Source organism: Punica granatum, chromosome 1 (genome assembly GCF_007655135.1).
Source record: "Punica granatum isolate Tunisia-2019 chromosome 1, ASM765513v2, whole genome shotgun sequence".
Taxonomy (NCBI): Eukaryota; Viridiplantae; Streptophyta; class Magnoliopsida; order Myrtales; family Lythraceae; genus Punica; species Punica granatum.
This window is the reverse complement of record NC_045127.1, coordinates 49,620,995-49,637,302: the sequence shown is the minus strand read 5'-3', so window position 1 is coordinate 49,637,302 and position 16,308 is coordinate 49,620,995. Positions and strand designations below refer to the sequence as shown.

The 16,308-nt window shown below is 29.5% G+C and overlaps 1 protein-coding gene across 1 annotated transcript; it reads right to left on the bottom strand.

The window, feature by feature from the left end:
- Positions 1 to 13,283: 13,283 nt before the first annotated feature.
- On the bottom strand, positions 13,284 to 15,400 carry LOC116207312 (tyrosine N-monooxygenase-like). The gene is made up of 3 exons (XM_031540222.1): positions 14,904 to 15,400; positions 14,287 to 14,761; positions 13,284 to 13,952 (listed from the first exon to the last, which is right to left on the bottom strand). Exons 1-3 carry the CDS (start codon positions 15,398 to 15,400, stop codon positions 13,284 to 13,286), a joined length of 1,641 nt encoding a protein of 546 aa, XP_031396082.1.
- Between the last annotated feature and the right edge of the window lie 908 nt (positions 15,401 to 16,308).

The following is a 16,308-nucleotide window of genomic DNA, read 5'->3' as shown; positions in this document are numbered from 1 at the left end:
GGAAACAATGTAAACAATGTAAGGATGGTATACCGTATGGTTGGGGGGGTTACATTTTATAGTACCGTGCAAGGGGTATGGGACAGAGACAAAGGTCCCCTAGAAAAATGATGCACAGTTGTCAAAACATAGTTGGTTAAGTTATATGATCAAAATAACAATGTAATTCTTAAGAGAAAATAATACTATAATTAAGAATGGTTATAATTCAGTAAAAGAATAAATATAATTCTTTTTGATTTAGTAGCAATATATTTTCAGGTATTTTAGTTTTTTTCCTAACATAATTCAATTTTCAGAATGATAAGTTTTTAAACTTCTACAGGAAGTCGTATTAATTGAAGGTGATGTTAAAAAAATGAAAAAAAAATACCAATAAGTAGGATAAATATATAAAAAAAAAGGCAGGACAGTTTCTATTGCAAGGAGGGATGAGGTGGGGGAGAGAAAGTAGCAGTGAGAGGCGAATAATGGGTAATTATTTTTTTCGGTTAGATGAGGAGGTTCATGGATGTAGTACAATAAAATAAATATTTTAATTTATTATTATTACATATATAAAAATGTGAAGCTCACTTTTGTGTTTCTATAATTTCCATTTTGTCCTTGAATGTATCTAGACACCTCTCATAAATATCAATTCTGCTCATTCAATGTATGTGGACAATCCTGTAATCTCTATTGCAGTCTCTAAATACAAGTGAAATTTTTTTTAATTAATGCCCCTTAATTATTTAGAAATATGACACTTCATTTTAAAGGTGGCTTTTAATCAAATATGACCATCGAATAGTGCCTTTCTAGAGATTAAATGATAGAATTTTCTTTTCCATAATGCACTTTTTTAAATTCTTTTTAAAAAACTTATTTTTTTAATTAACTGCATATTTTTTTTCAATTTTACCTCATAAAATCTTCAATAAACATTTCCTTTTCGCATGCAAAATTTTTATGCTTAATTTTATGTTACATGCAACACATCACAAATATTATATCATATTACTACATATCTTTCAAATAATCTTAAACTAATGAATTAATCGAACTTATAAGGGGTTTTTACCTAAAATGGCTCATGGTTTGTCCGTTTTGTCAAATCTATCTTATGTTTTTTTTTTGTTAAATCTATCACATGGTTTACTTTTTTCATCAAATATATCACAGCGTTATCTTTTCCGTCGGCATCTAACGGTCGTGCTGACGTGGCACGTGGAGAGATAGTGGGCCACACTTGCCACGTAGGCGCCACGTCAGCACGGCCGTTAGATGTCTTCGGAAAAGATAACGTCGGGATAGATTTGATGAAAAAAGTAAATCATGGGATAGATTTGACAAAAAAAAAGCATAAGATAGATTTGATAAAACGGGCAAACCATGGGTCATTTTAGGTAAATACCCCAACTTATAATAAATGTATTGGTTTAATATAACCAACTGCAAATTTTGGAATTGAATAATATATTAGATCGGCCACTGCTATAAATTAACATGTCCTTGAGTTCAACTAATCTTTACTAGATCCATCGACCATTATGAAACTAACAGCTATTAATTCTTATAATAGACAAATATCAGCTTGATTTGGTTCTCTGAAAATAGATAGAAAGTGGTTAATTCAATGTGTATATAATTTAGGATAAATTACAAAAAAAAACTCAAATTTTGTAAAATGTCTCAATTTTGTCCTAAATTTTGTTTTGTAACAGAAAAAACCATAAGTTTTCTAAAATGTCTCAAAAATGACCTCCGTTATAACTTTCGTCAATTTTTGTTGTTGATGGTGGGTCCCTTTAACAGTCCACGTAGGTCACACGTAGGCTGGTGGGTCCCTTTAACAGTCCACGTAGGTCACATGTAGGCAAAAATTGACGGAAGTTATAACGGAGGTCATTTTTGAGACATTTTAGAAAACTTATGGTTTTTTTGTTACAAAACAAAATTTATGACAAAACTGAGACTTTTTACAAAATTTAGATTTTTTTTGGTAATTTGCCCTATAATTTAATTAAAATTTCTTTTTTTACGTACACTTGACAAATGAGAACATCAGATTTTTAATTCAATTAGATGACTTAATTTACATTAAAACTATAAACATATCTTGATATCTAAAAATAATAAGGAATATTTTCTTATCTTTTCACTAGATAAAATTTGGATAAACATTTTTTTTTCAGATTAGGTCATTTATTAAATTAGTTAAAAGAGAATCAGTTTTAACAGCACTCTAATTCAAAATAAAATTACAATGGACATGTATTATGTTTATTTCATATGAAAAATAATATTTCAAAAGAATATGACAATGGAATTCAATAGATAGTTAATTTTTCTATGGACTAAATGAATAGTTTACATAATACCATAATTATATTTTCTATGAATATTTTGATTTCATTGTCTTTCTGTATTTTCTTTTCTTTTTAAAGTTAATTAAATTGTAATAAGCCTAAAAGTCTCTAGGATATGTTAGACAATTATATATATAGAAATTTATTAGTAAATGCTACAAAAGTTTGACTTTTTAATATAAACTTTATTTTTTTTATAAGTGGCAACAGAAGCTGTTTGTTTTTTTAAGGTTTTAATTTGTACCAAATTTTATATTAATCAATACATATATTCTCTAATATTTCCTTTTGTTTCATGAATATTTTTATATGAGAATTTAGTATAATTTAGATATTCTTTACAAGCGGCTATTTTGTTTGGTTTTTGAATAATTATTCAACTTTACTCAACTCAACTCTAGTTTTCCACAGATCCAACAATATACTAATTATTATTTTATCTTTTTCTTTTATTTAATAATACATTCTCACTCATACTTTTTCTTTATCATTTTTAAACATTCGTTTAATAATACTTTCTCACTTATACTTTTTTCAAACCATTTTTAAAATTAATATTTTAATAATAAATTCACCATATACATTCACTCTATACATACATACATATATATATATTCCCACATATCAACATATTTGTCAACACTTGCAATCATTGCATAAATCAAGTTGAGTTGGATATTTTATACAACTCGAAAACCAAATGCAAGTTAGTTATTTGCAGCACTTTTTAATGATTGTAAATATCTCATAGATGTAGATAAATTAATATTCCTCTAAAATCGTTAAAATTATATTATCTTTACACTAATTTATATAAATAAAATTTGAAATTAAATAATTGAGTTTTTTAGTTAAAATATCTTATTATTTGTATCTCTATTTCATATGTCCCTATAAATTTCTATACTATCAATAAAAGCTGAACTATCATGTGCAACACACGTGAATTTACACTAACAGCTAATAAAGATGATACATGTAGTCCTATTGAGTATTAAAACTGGAACCTCTAGGTTACAAAATAAGGGCATGCGCCATTGCGATACACCTTCTTTGAAATAGAAATCTTAATATCCTAATAGAGGAAACTCATGAACTTAATACAATGAAATAGAAATCTTAACATCATTATAAAAGGGCATGGATAATCTCACAACTAGTATCGAATCTCTGACCTCTTGATTTTCAGGTGAAAATGTGCGTTAGTTCGCTAAACCCTCTTTGATTTTTTTTTCACATTTAATCTTTTTATCTTGATTTTTTTGAATTGAATTCAAATAATGCAATCTCAACTTTAGTAAGGTTCATTAGCAACATGAATTTTTGGTTAAAATTGCTATCAGGTATAAATTATTTAATTATCATTTCTAAAAAATAAAATTTAGGCTACGTCCTCTAACGAGTGTAAACCTGAGTCCATTTATGTGAATTTTATATAATACTTATTTTCCCAAGGCAGGAATGCGTAAAAATATGAGCCCCACTTCTTCCATATTGTGTTTCTTTGCTTTTTTTTTTTGTTTAATTTTATTTTTCTATATATAAGTTAGGGTGGGGCCAGTTAGGTTCACTAATAGATGGGCCCATCTAGTCCTAGATCATCATCTTCATCTTCATCGCAAATCAGGGTTATATGCCCCTGCCTCTATGACTGCTCTGCATCAAAACATTCAATCTGCGATTTTCTCACCTTTCCCATGAGAGAACGACGAAACAAGCCAAAGGAAAGAGAAAAAGGCAAGCCAACATAGAAACGTCAAACTCGGAACGATTCTAACTATTCTACCGTTTCTATCATTTCGAATTGTGCTTCCACTCGATTCCATGCAAATCTCTGATTCTGATCCAATCTGACTCGTTAAGGCCTACAGAAACATAAATCGCACGATTTTACGAGCCAAGATCATGAATTTGGATATATACATTATACATTGTAGTTTTCCAAGAGATATCTATCAATGCATATATATACATATATAAAGTTGACAACATACTAATAAATGGGGGCAACATAGCAAATTCACTACTAATTTGTATGTTAATACTATATAGAAATTAAAAGATAAAAATTAATATTATAATTTTTCATTACTAATTCATATGTTAATACTCTATAGAAATTAAAAATTAAAAATTAATATTATAATTAACAATAATATGACTAATATAAAGTTAACAACACAATAATAAGTAAGAGCAAAACAGTAAATTCATTACTAATTCATATGTTAATACTATATAGAAAGTAAAAGATAAAAATTTGATATTATAATTTTCATTACTAATTCATATGTTAATACTATGTGGAAATTAAAAGATAAAGATTATATTATAATTATTAATAATATGAATAAAAGAAAATATTCAAAGAACAAAATATTTCAAATCTCCTATCATTTATTGTTATTTCATTAATAAATAAATATATACCTAATTAAGAAATAAATAATTATTTATAATTATATAAATTAAAATCAATCTTAAAATTTTAAAAGTATTCAAATTTATAAAAATTAATTTATGAAATATCAATTATAATAAAGAACAAGCAAATAATGAAATTTAAAGGCCTGTTTGGTTTGATAAAATTATTTTAGAATCATGATTTTGATTTTAACTCTACCCACTACACAACAAAAACACACGTTTCCCAAGTCAAATTTATAATACCATCTCATTTGTCTTTTTCCACAATCAAAATCAAAATCAAAATCAAAATTACTTTAACTCTGAAACCAAACGCCCCCTAAAAGTTTTGATAGGTTCTAAAAGTATTATTGACGCAGCGTACAACGTAAATAACCGTCACAGACCCGTTGATTCGCACACGAATACCGGAACTACGACCTTCTATACCTGTTGATTGTATGAATACCAGGAAAAAGGCATCAAACTCGAATCGATCCGAGATTGGACAAAACACGAAAGTTCTGAATTTTATTGATAATCCAAAAGACGACTCTCCTTGCCCTAGGGCTAACAACGTTTAAATAGAGAAACGAGAATAAATCGAAAGAAACAAAATATCCTTAAAGATAAACTATCTCATAAAATATCAAAATATTCTTAAAGATAAACTAAAAAAATATCATTAAAGATAAACTATCTCCTAAAATATCGAAATATTCTTAAAGATAAACTATTTCCTAAAATAGCAAAAAATACCATAATTAACATAAATTGCCCGTTTGAGGCCCTAAACGATGGAATTCGCCTAAAATATCGAAATTTCATGGCCATAGGCCATGAGTTTTGCTTCAGAGGCCGTTTTCCTTGAGACAAAGTCGTCAAAACCTATTTTTCTCGAGATATAGATTTTGGCACGTCTTCCGCAGCATCATACCAACTGACGCAACGTTCAACGTGAATAACCGTCACAGACCCATTGATTCGCGCACGAATACCGGAACTACGACCTTCTATACCTGTTGATTTTACGAATACTAGGAAATAGACATCAAACTCGAATCGATCCGAGATTGGACAAAGCACGGAAGCTCTGAATTTTATTGATAATCCAAAAGACGAATCTCCTTGCCCTAGGGCTTACAACGTTTAAATAGAGAAACGAGAATAAATCGAAAGAAACAAAATATCCTTAAAGATAAACTATCTCCTAAAATATCGAAATATTCTTAAAGATAAACTAACAAAATATCCTTAAAGATAAACTATCTCCTAAAATATCGAAATATTCTTAAAGATAAACTATTTCCTAAAATAACAAAAAACGCCATAATTAATATAAATTGTCCGTTTGAGGCTCTAAACGATGAAATTCACCTAAAATATCGAAATTTCATGGCCGTTGGCCATGAGTTTTGCTCCGGAGGCAGTTTTCCTTGAGACAAGGTCGTCAAAACCTGTTTTTCTTGCGAATAACTATCACAGACCAGTTGATTTGCGCACGAATACCGGAATTACGACCTTCTATACCTGTTGATTCTACGAATACTAGGAAATAAGTATCAAACTCGAATCGATCTGATATTAGACAAAGTTCTGAATTTTATTGATAATCCAAAAGACGACTCTTCTTGCCCTAGGGCTTACAACGTTTAAATAGAGAAACGAGAATAAATCGAAAGAAACAAAATATCTTTAAAAATAAACTATCTCCTAAAATATCGAAATATTCTTGAGGATAAACTATTTCCTAAAATAGCAAAAAATGTCCTAATTAACATAAATTGCCCGTTTGAAGCCCTAAACAATGGAATTCGCCTAAAATATTGAAATTTCACCGCCATAGGCCGTGAGTTTTGCTCCGGAGGCCGTTTTCCTTGAAACAAGGTCGTCAAAACTTATTTTTCTCGAGATATAGGTTTTGCCACGTCTTCTGCTGCATCAATTATTCTTTCATCAAATAAAACTAAGGATTTGATATAAAAGTATTCAAATTTTAAATTAAATTTCCTAGAAATTAAATTTGATAATTGCAATGATGTATGTATTACATAAACTTTTCTTAAGAACTTCTTCTATCACAAGCTTGAATATACCGTATTAAAATTTATATAATATAAATAAATACATTTTTACATGTTGATATAAAACACAAATTAATACAAATTATTATTTTTAGGGGTATTTACCTAAAATGGCCCATGATTTGTCCATTTTGTCAAATCTATCTTACGATTTTTTTAGTTAAATCTATCCCATGGTTTACTTTTTGCATCAAATCTATCCCGGCGTTATCTTTTTCGTCGACATCTAATGGCCGTGCTTACTTGGCGCCTACATGGCAAGTGTGACCCACTATCTCTCCACGTGCCACGTCAGCACGGCCGTTAGATGTCAACGGAAAAGATAATGCCGGGATAGATTTGATGCAAAAAGTAAACTATGGGATAGATTTGACAAAAAAAAGCATATGATAGATTTGAAAAAAGGACAAACTATGACTCATTTTAGGTAAAAACCCATTGTTTTCATAATAGAATTTTCTTTATAAACTTTGTTCAATGCATGTGTCCAATAAGCTGGTATATAAATAAACTTGACTAGGACATAATAAATATGGTAGAATTGTAAATTCGTGTACAATTAATTCATACGAACAATATCATATATATATATATATATTTAATAATAAATAAATTTATATATAAGAAGTTATATATATAAACTTCCCACCTAATAAATAGGCGTAGAACCATAAAATAAAGGGTAAATTATATATAAAAAAAAGTTAAATTTTGATACTCGTCTTAGATTTGTCCTAAATTTTACTTTGTAACAAAAAACCCCATGCTTTGATAATCGTGTCATATCTGGCCTTCGTTACTATTTTGTTAAGATTTTCGTCTATTTACCTATGTGGACTTTATGAGACCCACCAAATTTACAAATCATTTAATCATCTTCTTTTTTCTTTAAAAAAATAACCTAAGTTTTCATAAAATTCTCAGTTTTGTTTTAGATTTTGATTTGTAATTAAAAAAAAAATACATTTCAACACCCCGTTTTGGTACACCTGCTCCAGGAGAGAACATCAACCGCATTCCTGACTACAACCTGGAAACTATTACCGAAGAAGACCTAGCAAACCCCAAATTACTATTAACAGCAAGGTTACTTTCGATTGATGGATGACAGAAATGACGATTTTACCCATCCTCCTTGTGATTATGCTAGGTTGTCGATTTCGAATTTTCCTCGTGCTGCGATCCTACGTGCATCGCTCTTGGGGCCGTCCGATTGACATGGCTGACCCGACTGTGAATGGTAACTGGGGGTTTGCTGGGTCTTTTTCTGTAATAATTTCCTGGTTGTAGCAAGAAATGTTATTGATGTTCTTTCCTGGAGCTGTGGACCAAAATAGGGTGCTGACATGCATTTTTTTACAATTACAAGTCAAAATCTAGAACAAAAATGAGACTTTTATGAAAACTTAGGTTATTTTTGCAAAGAAAAGATAAGATAATCAAATGATGTGCAAATTTGGTGGGTTCCATAAAGTTCACGTAAGCAAATAAACGAAAATCTTAACAGAATAGTAACAGAGCTTAAATCTGACACAATTATCAAAACATGTGATTTTTTTGTTACAAAGTAAAATTTAGGACAAATCTAAGACGATTATCAAAATTTAGGGTTTTTGTTTTGTAGTTTTCCCTAAAATAAATAATATCTACACGAATGATTCATATAAAAAAATTTGCAAATAAATATTTTCAAGTAAAAAAATATTTTATCTATGAAAATCATATATATGCATCAACTCCATTAAAAAATATAGGTAGATACACAATTATTTCATAAAGAATAATATATATATATATATAATTTTTATATGATAAATAATTTTTTTAAATAACAATTGCTACTAACATTAGGAAAAATATATCGCCCACTTTAATTTTCAAATTAATATTTAATATAATTCGCATTTTTATTAATGTTAAATTTAATTAATATATATATATACTTGACAACAAGATAATAAATATGGTTAGAAAGGTAAATGTGTAAATAATGTAATGTTAGCTCAATGCATTAATAAATACTATTTGCAAGAAAAATATAAATTTTATATTTATAATGCATTAAATGAAAAAATTTAATAGAATATTGAAAGAACATAAATATATGAGAAACTTATTTAATATATGCTTCAATTTTATTTTGAAAAATAATAATACATTGTTAAAAAAGTTCAATTTTAGTATTTAAGTAAATAAAATATAGTCAATTGTTTTAGGAAAACTTCATCATATCTATATATCTATTAACATATATAAGTTTTACTCCCATATATATAAACTTGACAACAAGACAATAAATAGAATTAGAAAGTTAATGCGTAATAAATAATGTAGGTTTAGAAAGGTCAATGGCTTAATAAATATTATTTGTAAAGAAAATATAAATTCTATATTTTATAATGCAGTATATACAAAACCTCAATAGAATATTGAAAGAAAATGATTACATGAAAACTATTTTAATATAATCTTCAATTTTATTTTAACATAAATAATAATATAAAGGTTAAAAAGATTCAATCCTAGGATTTAACAAAATAAAATATAATAAATTGCTTTAGAAAAATTTCATCATATCTATATATCTTTCAACATATATAAGTTTTACTCTCATAAATATATATATATATATATAAACTTGACAACAAGACAATAAATGTGGTTAGAAAGAAAAATGTATAAATAATATAGGGTTAGAAAGGTCAATGCTTTAATAAACATGATTTGTAAGAAAAATATAGATTCTATATTTTATAATGCTTTAAATGCAAAACTTCAATAGAATATTGAAAGAAATACATATATGAAAAACTATTTTAATATAATCATCAATTTTATTTTCAAATAAATAATAATATAGAAGTTAAAAAAATTCAATCTTAGGATTTAAGTAAATAAAATATAGTTAATTGTTTTCTTAAAAAATTCATCATATCTATATATCTATCAACATATATAAGTTTTACCCACATGTAGTTAATATGGGTAAATATTAAAAAGATTCAACCTTAAGGTTTAAATAAATGAAATCAATCAATTGTTTCTGAAAATTTTATCATATCTACATGTCTGTTAACATATATAAGTTTTACTTCTATGTGGTTAATAGGGGTAAATATTATATAATCATAAACTTAATGTCATATATATATATATATATATATATTTTTTCAAATATATACATATTAGAACATCATGATTTATAATTATTACATCTTGCTTCCTATTTTAATTTTTTTATTTATTGAATGCGGGATATTAATTTTGTTAATTGACATAATATTGTAATAATTAGTTGATTATGATTCCAAATATATCATACATTCCCTTTAATGTTTTTCAGTTAAATGCATTTCAAAGAATGTACTGTACTCACATTTCTCAATGAACATAAACAAAAAAGCACAAAAACTGAATTAGTTTTGAATACTAAATTGGTAAAGCGAACAGATTTTATTCAAACAACTCGTGCAAAGGATGGGCAAATAACTAGTTTTATAAAGTTGAATACATTGTAATAAATAGTGGCATAATAATAAATATATATACAATCATGAACTAATAAGAAATGCATATAAATTAAGAGTTTATAAATACTATTAATAATAATTTTAATATGTATATTTGGATGTGAAATATTCTGTTTAATATAGTCTCAAAACTTATGATAATTACAAAATTATCCTCAAAATTTATGGCATGTTAATTTTTTTTTACCAAACTGTTGAAATGAATAATTTTAAAAAGTCACATCATTACTCATTCTCCAATCTATATATGATTTTGAAAAATACAGGAACTAGCGAAGCTATTCTATGAAATTTGGTGAGAATATATTAGATGTTACAAGGAAGTACAAAAAATTGATCACAGATCAGGAGGAGATTGAAGGACTGCTTAATACTGTTCCAGGGCTGGCTGCTTAATCAGCAGTTTCGAAGGTATTATATATCTATCCAAACGTCTTTTTTTTTTCTCCCTCCCTAACGTGATATAGGTGCCATGTAATCGAAAATAAGAATCCTCAGCTCCTATTCAAATGGCTTTTTTACTTTCGTTACATGAATTTTTCCTAATTTTTCGTAATATAATCGGTTCGATGTATACTTATTTAAGTGTCCAAATTATTTGTATAGTACCAAAAAAATCAAAATTTTTCTTGAGAATGAGATTTTTTTTATATAAGAAAAGTTTTAAAATAATTTAATTCATGCATGTAATAAAATTCTTCAAATTGGTTCTTTCAAACAAGTGTTGTCTATCTTTTTTTAACTTACTCGTGCATGTTCAGTCGTAAACATTTCCAACATTGCCATGCATACTTATATTGGCAACTCTTTCCCATTAACGTGCATATGTATTAATATAATCATATCCATCTTGTTCTTTGCAATTTCTTTTCTAAAATATAAATATTAAAGCATACTTCGCACAAAGTGCGAGCATACTTCGTACATGTAATAATGTAGCATAGGCATGGGGAATCGAGTTCTTCCCGTCCCTCTCTGGCTGGGGTAGTATTTGCAGGAAATCAAATGGGTTATGGAAAGATCAGGAAGAAAACTTAGAAAAGTATAATCCACGTGAAACATTTCTCCTGAAATTAAATAATGCAACTGAAATCCGAGCACCACCATAAGATTTATTTTTTCGGTTATAAAAAGGTGATCCATGGGCCTAATCCATATAATATAAATGTATGGAATTCAATATATTATTTCTCGACTTCTCATAATTTTACTTTTAATTTTTAATAAATTAAAATCGCACTAAAGGTTTGTCTCGAACCGTTGTCATCAATTGGTTCATATTGAACCATTCTCATTGTTCGGAGTTATCCCAAATCAAAATACTGAAACTTGCTGCGGAAATCATTCTTAATATAATTAGTCGATATTCCATATAAATACATGGTGTCTAACAATAGTTAAATAAGAAATTACAATTACTTATATATATATATTATACAAATAAAACATATTTGGTATGTACCACTCGATTTTCTTTTCACCATGTTTCTTTCCATTTATTATATAAAAATTCCAATTTTAATTAAATAAGAGAAATAACCCTCATATATTTTCGACATGTGAGTTTGTGAACTGTTATAAATACAAAATTTTTACCTACCACCTATAAAATGCCTATTTTTTAGAATTTTTTTATCATTTATATTTATTTATACGTATCAATGTTTTGATTTATTTTTTTATTGTTAATCCTAAATTTTAAATTGAATATAAAAATTAATAAATGAAATACCATGAGATGTGAAAAAATAAACAAAAGTTGCCTAGAAATTTACTATCATTGAAAAAAGAAACACATATTATTTTTATATTTATATAATAATGAAGATTCGTTCAAAATTTATTTAAAATATTGCATCAAATTACAATATTTTGGAGTGCAATGCACGTGATTATTTGGTATAAATGGAAAACTAAACAAATGTATACAAAAAATTTTACTGGTAAATATCAACCCCGAAACCTCTTTCCAGAGGAGAATGTGTATCACTACATAATATTCCAACCTCAGAGGATTTATTTTTATATTATTGGAGGTCATGTATTTTGATAATTAACCTTACTCTGGCATAGATATAATTTCACTCATTAATTATGGGTACGTAAAGATGTGAAGGCAGGCGAGGTTTGGCACATAGGACCAACGGGTTGTCTAGTGACAAATCGCGATCCGACTCTTTGAGGCTGATTTTTGATAGCTCCGGCGGCTTCATACACGAAAACCCCCGAATAATCCTTGCAAGTGGCATTACTGTCATAACTGTCCAAGTAAAACATTTCAGCTGAAATTAAAACATGCAACTGAAACACGAGCACCACCATAAGATTTATTTTTTTGGTTATAAAAAAGTGGTCCATGGGCCTAATCCATAATATATATATATATATATATATATAATATAAATGTATGGAATTCAATATATTATTTCTCGACTTCTCATAATTTTACTTTTAATTTTTAATAAATTAAAATCATACTAAAGGTTTGTCTCTAACCTTTGTTATCAATTGGCTCATATTGAACCATTCTCATTGTTTAGAGTTATCCTAAATCAAAATACTGAAACTTGCTGCGGAAATCATTCTTAATATAATTAGTCGATATTCCATATAAATACATGGTGTCTAACAACGGTTAAATAAGAATGAGGATTCATTTAAAATTTATTTAAAATTATGCATCAAATTATAATATTTTCGCGTGCAATGCACTTGATTATTTGGTACGTATAAATGGAAAGCTAAGCAAATATATACAGAAAATTCAACTGGTAATTAAATATCAATCCCAAACCTCTTTCCAAAGGAGAACGTGTATCACAACATAATATTCCATCCTCAAATGATTTATTTTTATATTATTGGAGGTCATGTATTTTGATAATTAACCTCACTCTAACATAAATATAATTTCACTCCTTAATTATGGGTATGTAAAGATGTGAAGGCAGGCGAGGTTTGGCACATACAACCAACGGATTGGCCAGTGACAAATCGCCATCTGACTCTTCGAGGCAAATTTTTGATAGCTCTGGCGGCTTCATCCACAAAAACCCCTGAACAATCCTTGCAAGCAGCATTACCGTCATAACTGTCCCAAGAGTTATCCCGATACAGCCTCGGCGCCCAGTGCTAAAGGATATGAACCTCAGCTTAGGCTCCGTGAGCAAAACCTCCTCGGGGAAGCCATTGCACCTATTTGCATTGCCTCCGCTTAAGAGGTGCCTCTCCGGTCTGAATTCCAGTGGCTTGTCCCAGACTTTAGGATTTCTGCCTAGTCCTCTTCGGCTTAGAATAATGTGGCTTCCTTTCGGGATACGGTAGCCTGCAACGACGGTCTCAGATAAGGACAGATGCGGGGGGTTGAAGGAATGTAGTGGATGGAGCCTAAAGGATTCCCTAGCGCATGCCTTGACGTAGTTAAGGTTAGGAATGTCTTGTTCCTGGACAACTCTCTCTATTCCCACAACCTTGTCTACTTCTTCCTCTGCCTTGTTGAGGATCTCAGGGTTATTAATCATCTCTGCCATGGCCCATTCCACTGCATTTGCTGGATTGTCAATTCCCGCAATCATGATCTCCTGCAATAATGATATCTAAGATATATGATTGCCTGCGACTACAGCAAAGTATCTATACATATAGTCTTTACTTCAATAGAATCACACTCTTTCAGAAGAGTTAAAATAACAATATATACGTACATAACCTCATCAATTAGTTGTCACGTTTCGATTCCAATCAAATACTGTATCATAATTTTAGTTATTAATTGACATTAAAATATGTTTCGCTTTTCTGAACGTACTAATATACTTGCATGTTGCAAGCAAATCAAGAATGTAACCGTCATTCAACTGTTCGAGCAAGAGGAAAATGAAATAAAGTAACAGGTTTGCTAATTCTAAATCGTACCCAGGTCTGTGCTATAATCTCTTCCTGTGTAAGCAGCGGCTTCTCCCGTGAGTCCTTAAGTGAAATCAGAACATCAAGCAGGTCCTGAGGCTCAATCTTTTCTAACTCGTTTTCCACTCGGAAGTTGCGACCGTCATCCTCCCTCCATTTTTGGATCCTCTCTCTTATTATAGGCTCATGGTACTTAAGAATGGTCTCATGAACTTCCTTAATAATCTTTTCATGGCCGTCTAAATCAAGCCCTGCCAAGTAAGGTAAGTAGTCTGATATGCAGAATCCATAGAGGTACCTAAGAGTCTCGAAGAGAGCTTCCACATGCTCCTCTTCCCGGAATGTTGGCGCTCCATCATCAATGATCTTCTCTACAAAATATCTCTGATTGAACATTAATCTCCGCATCACATTCCCGGTATATTGCCGGCATGCAGTTCTCAGGTTCACCCTCCCAAAGTTTTTGCTCTGATTGTAAATGTACCTATTAGAAAATGTACTTAATAAGTGACCACTAAGCAAATGTTCAAGCAAAAATTCGGTAACTGAGCAAAATACAGTTCATCCAATTATTGATATGTACATATATATATATATATGTATGTATATATATATATATAATTTACCTGATTAGGTTATCGGCTTCCATGATTCTTTTATCATGGAGCCACTGGTGCCTCGCTGGAGAAACGACTTCTGAGTTTAACACCTTCCTCATTTTCTTCCAAGTTTCTCCATAGGGTGATAAAATGGTGGTTTTATATCCGCCACTGAAGGTGCCAGCAGCCACAGACTGTGGCCTCGAAGCAAAAGCGGCATCTTGCTTCTTCAGGAACTCTTGGGCAATCGCGGGGCAAGTCACTGGGATCACGGGGACATTCCCGAAGTGAAAGCATGCAATCTCAGTGTCCATCTCCTTCATCCAGCCAAGGATCCACCTAAACGTCGGTTTTCGCCGTAGCATCTCAGGTATGCACCCGATGATTGGCCAGGGGACAGGCCCCGGGGGTAGCCGGGCCTTGATTAAGTGTTGGTTGTTAATAATTCTTAGATGCATGAGTTTTGCTACAAAAAAGAGGAGGAATATTATGAAGGGTGGTGAAGCCGCGATAACGAGAGCCATTTTTTCTTGAAACAAGGTAAAGAACCAACTTTAAGGTTTATTGAATCGAACTTGTGGAAGGGGGTTGCATTTTATAGTGATATGGGACAGAGACAAAGGTCCACTAGAAAAATGATGTTCAGGTGTTACAGGCGATATTACACACACTACTAAAACTTTATTAGAATTTTCATTGAACAGAAACTTTGTTGACTTCGCTAGAAGAAACTCGTGGTCAATGCCAAGTTGATATGTAAACAATTAATCTCAACTAATAGGTTAAGGATACCCCTGATTTCAACTTTAAAAAATAGTTGGTTAAAGTATATGATCTAAATAACTATGTGATTCTTAAGAGAAAATAATACTATAATTCAAAATGGTTATAATTTAGTAAAAGAATAAATATAATTCCTTTTGATTTAGTAGCTATATATTTTCATGTATTTTAACCTTTTTCCTAACATAATTCATTTTTCAGAATGATAATTTTTTTAAGAGACCACTAACACTTTAGTCCTCGAATTGTTCAATTGCCACTAACACTTTGTGTTTCTCGATTTTCTATAATTCCCATTTAGCCCTTCAATGTGTCTAGACACCTCTCATAAGTATCAATTCCGCTCATTCAATGTATGGGGACAATCCTATAATCTCTAGCGCAGTCTTTAAATACAAGTGAAAAATATTATAATTAATACCTCTTAATTATTTAGAAATATGACACTTCATTTTAATGGTGGCTTTTCATCAAATAAGACCATTCAATTGAATAGTAGCTTTCTAAAGATTAAATGATAGAATTTCTTTTCCATAATGCACTTTTTTATTCCTTTTAAAAAAATTCATTTCTTTAATATAATGCATTTTTTTTCAATTTTACCTCATAAAATCTTCAATTTCGCATGCAAAATTTTTAAGCTTAATTT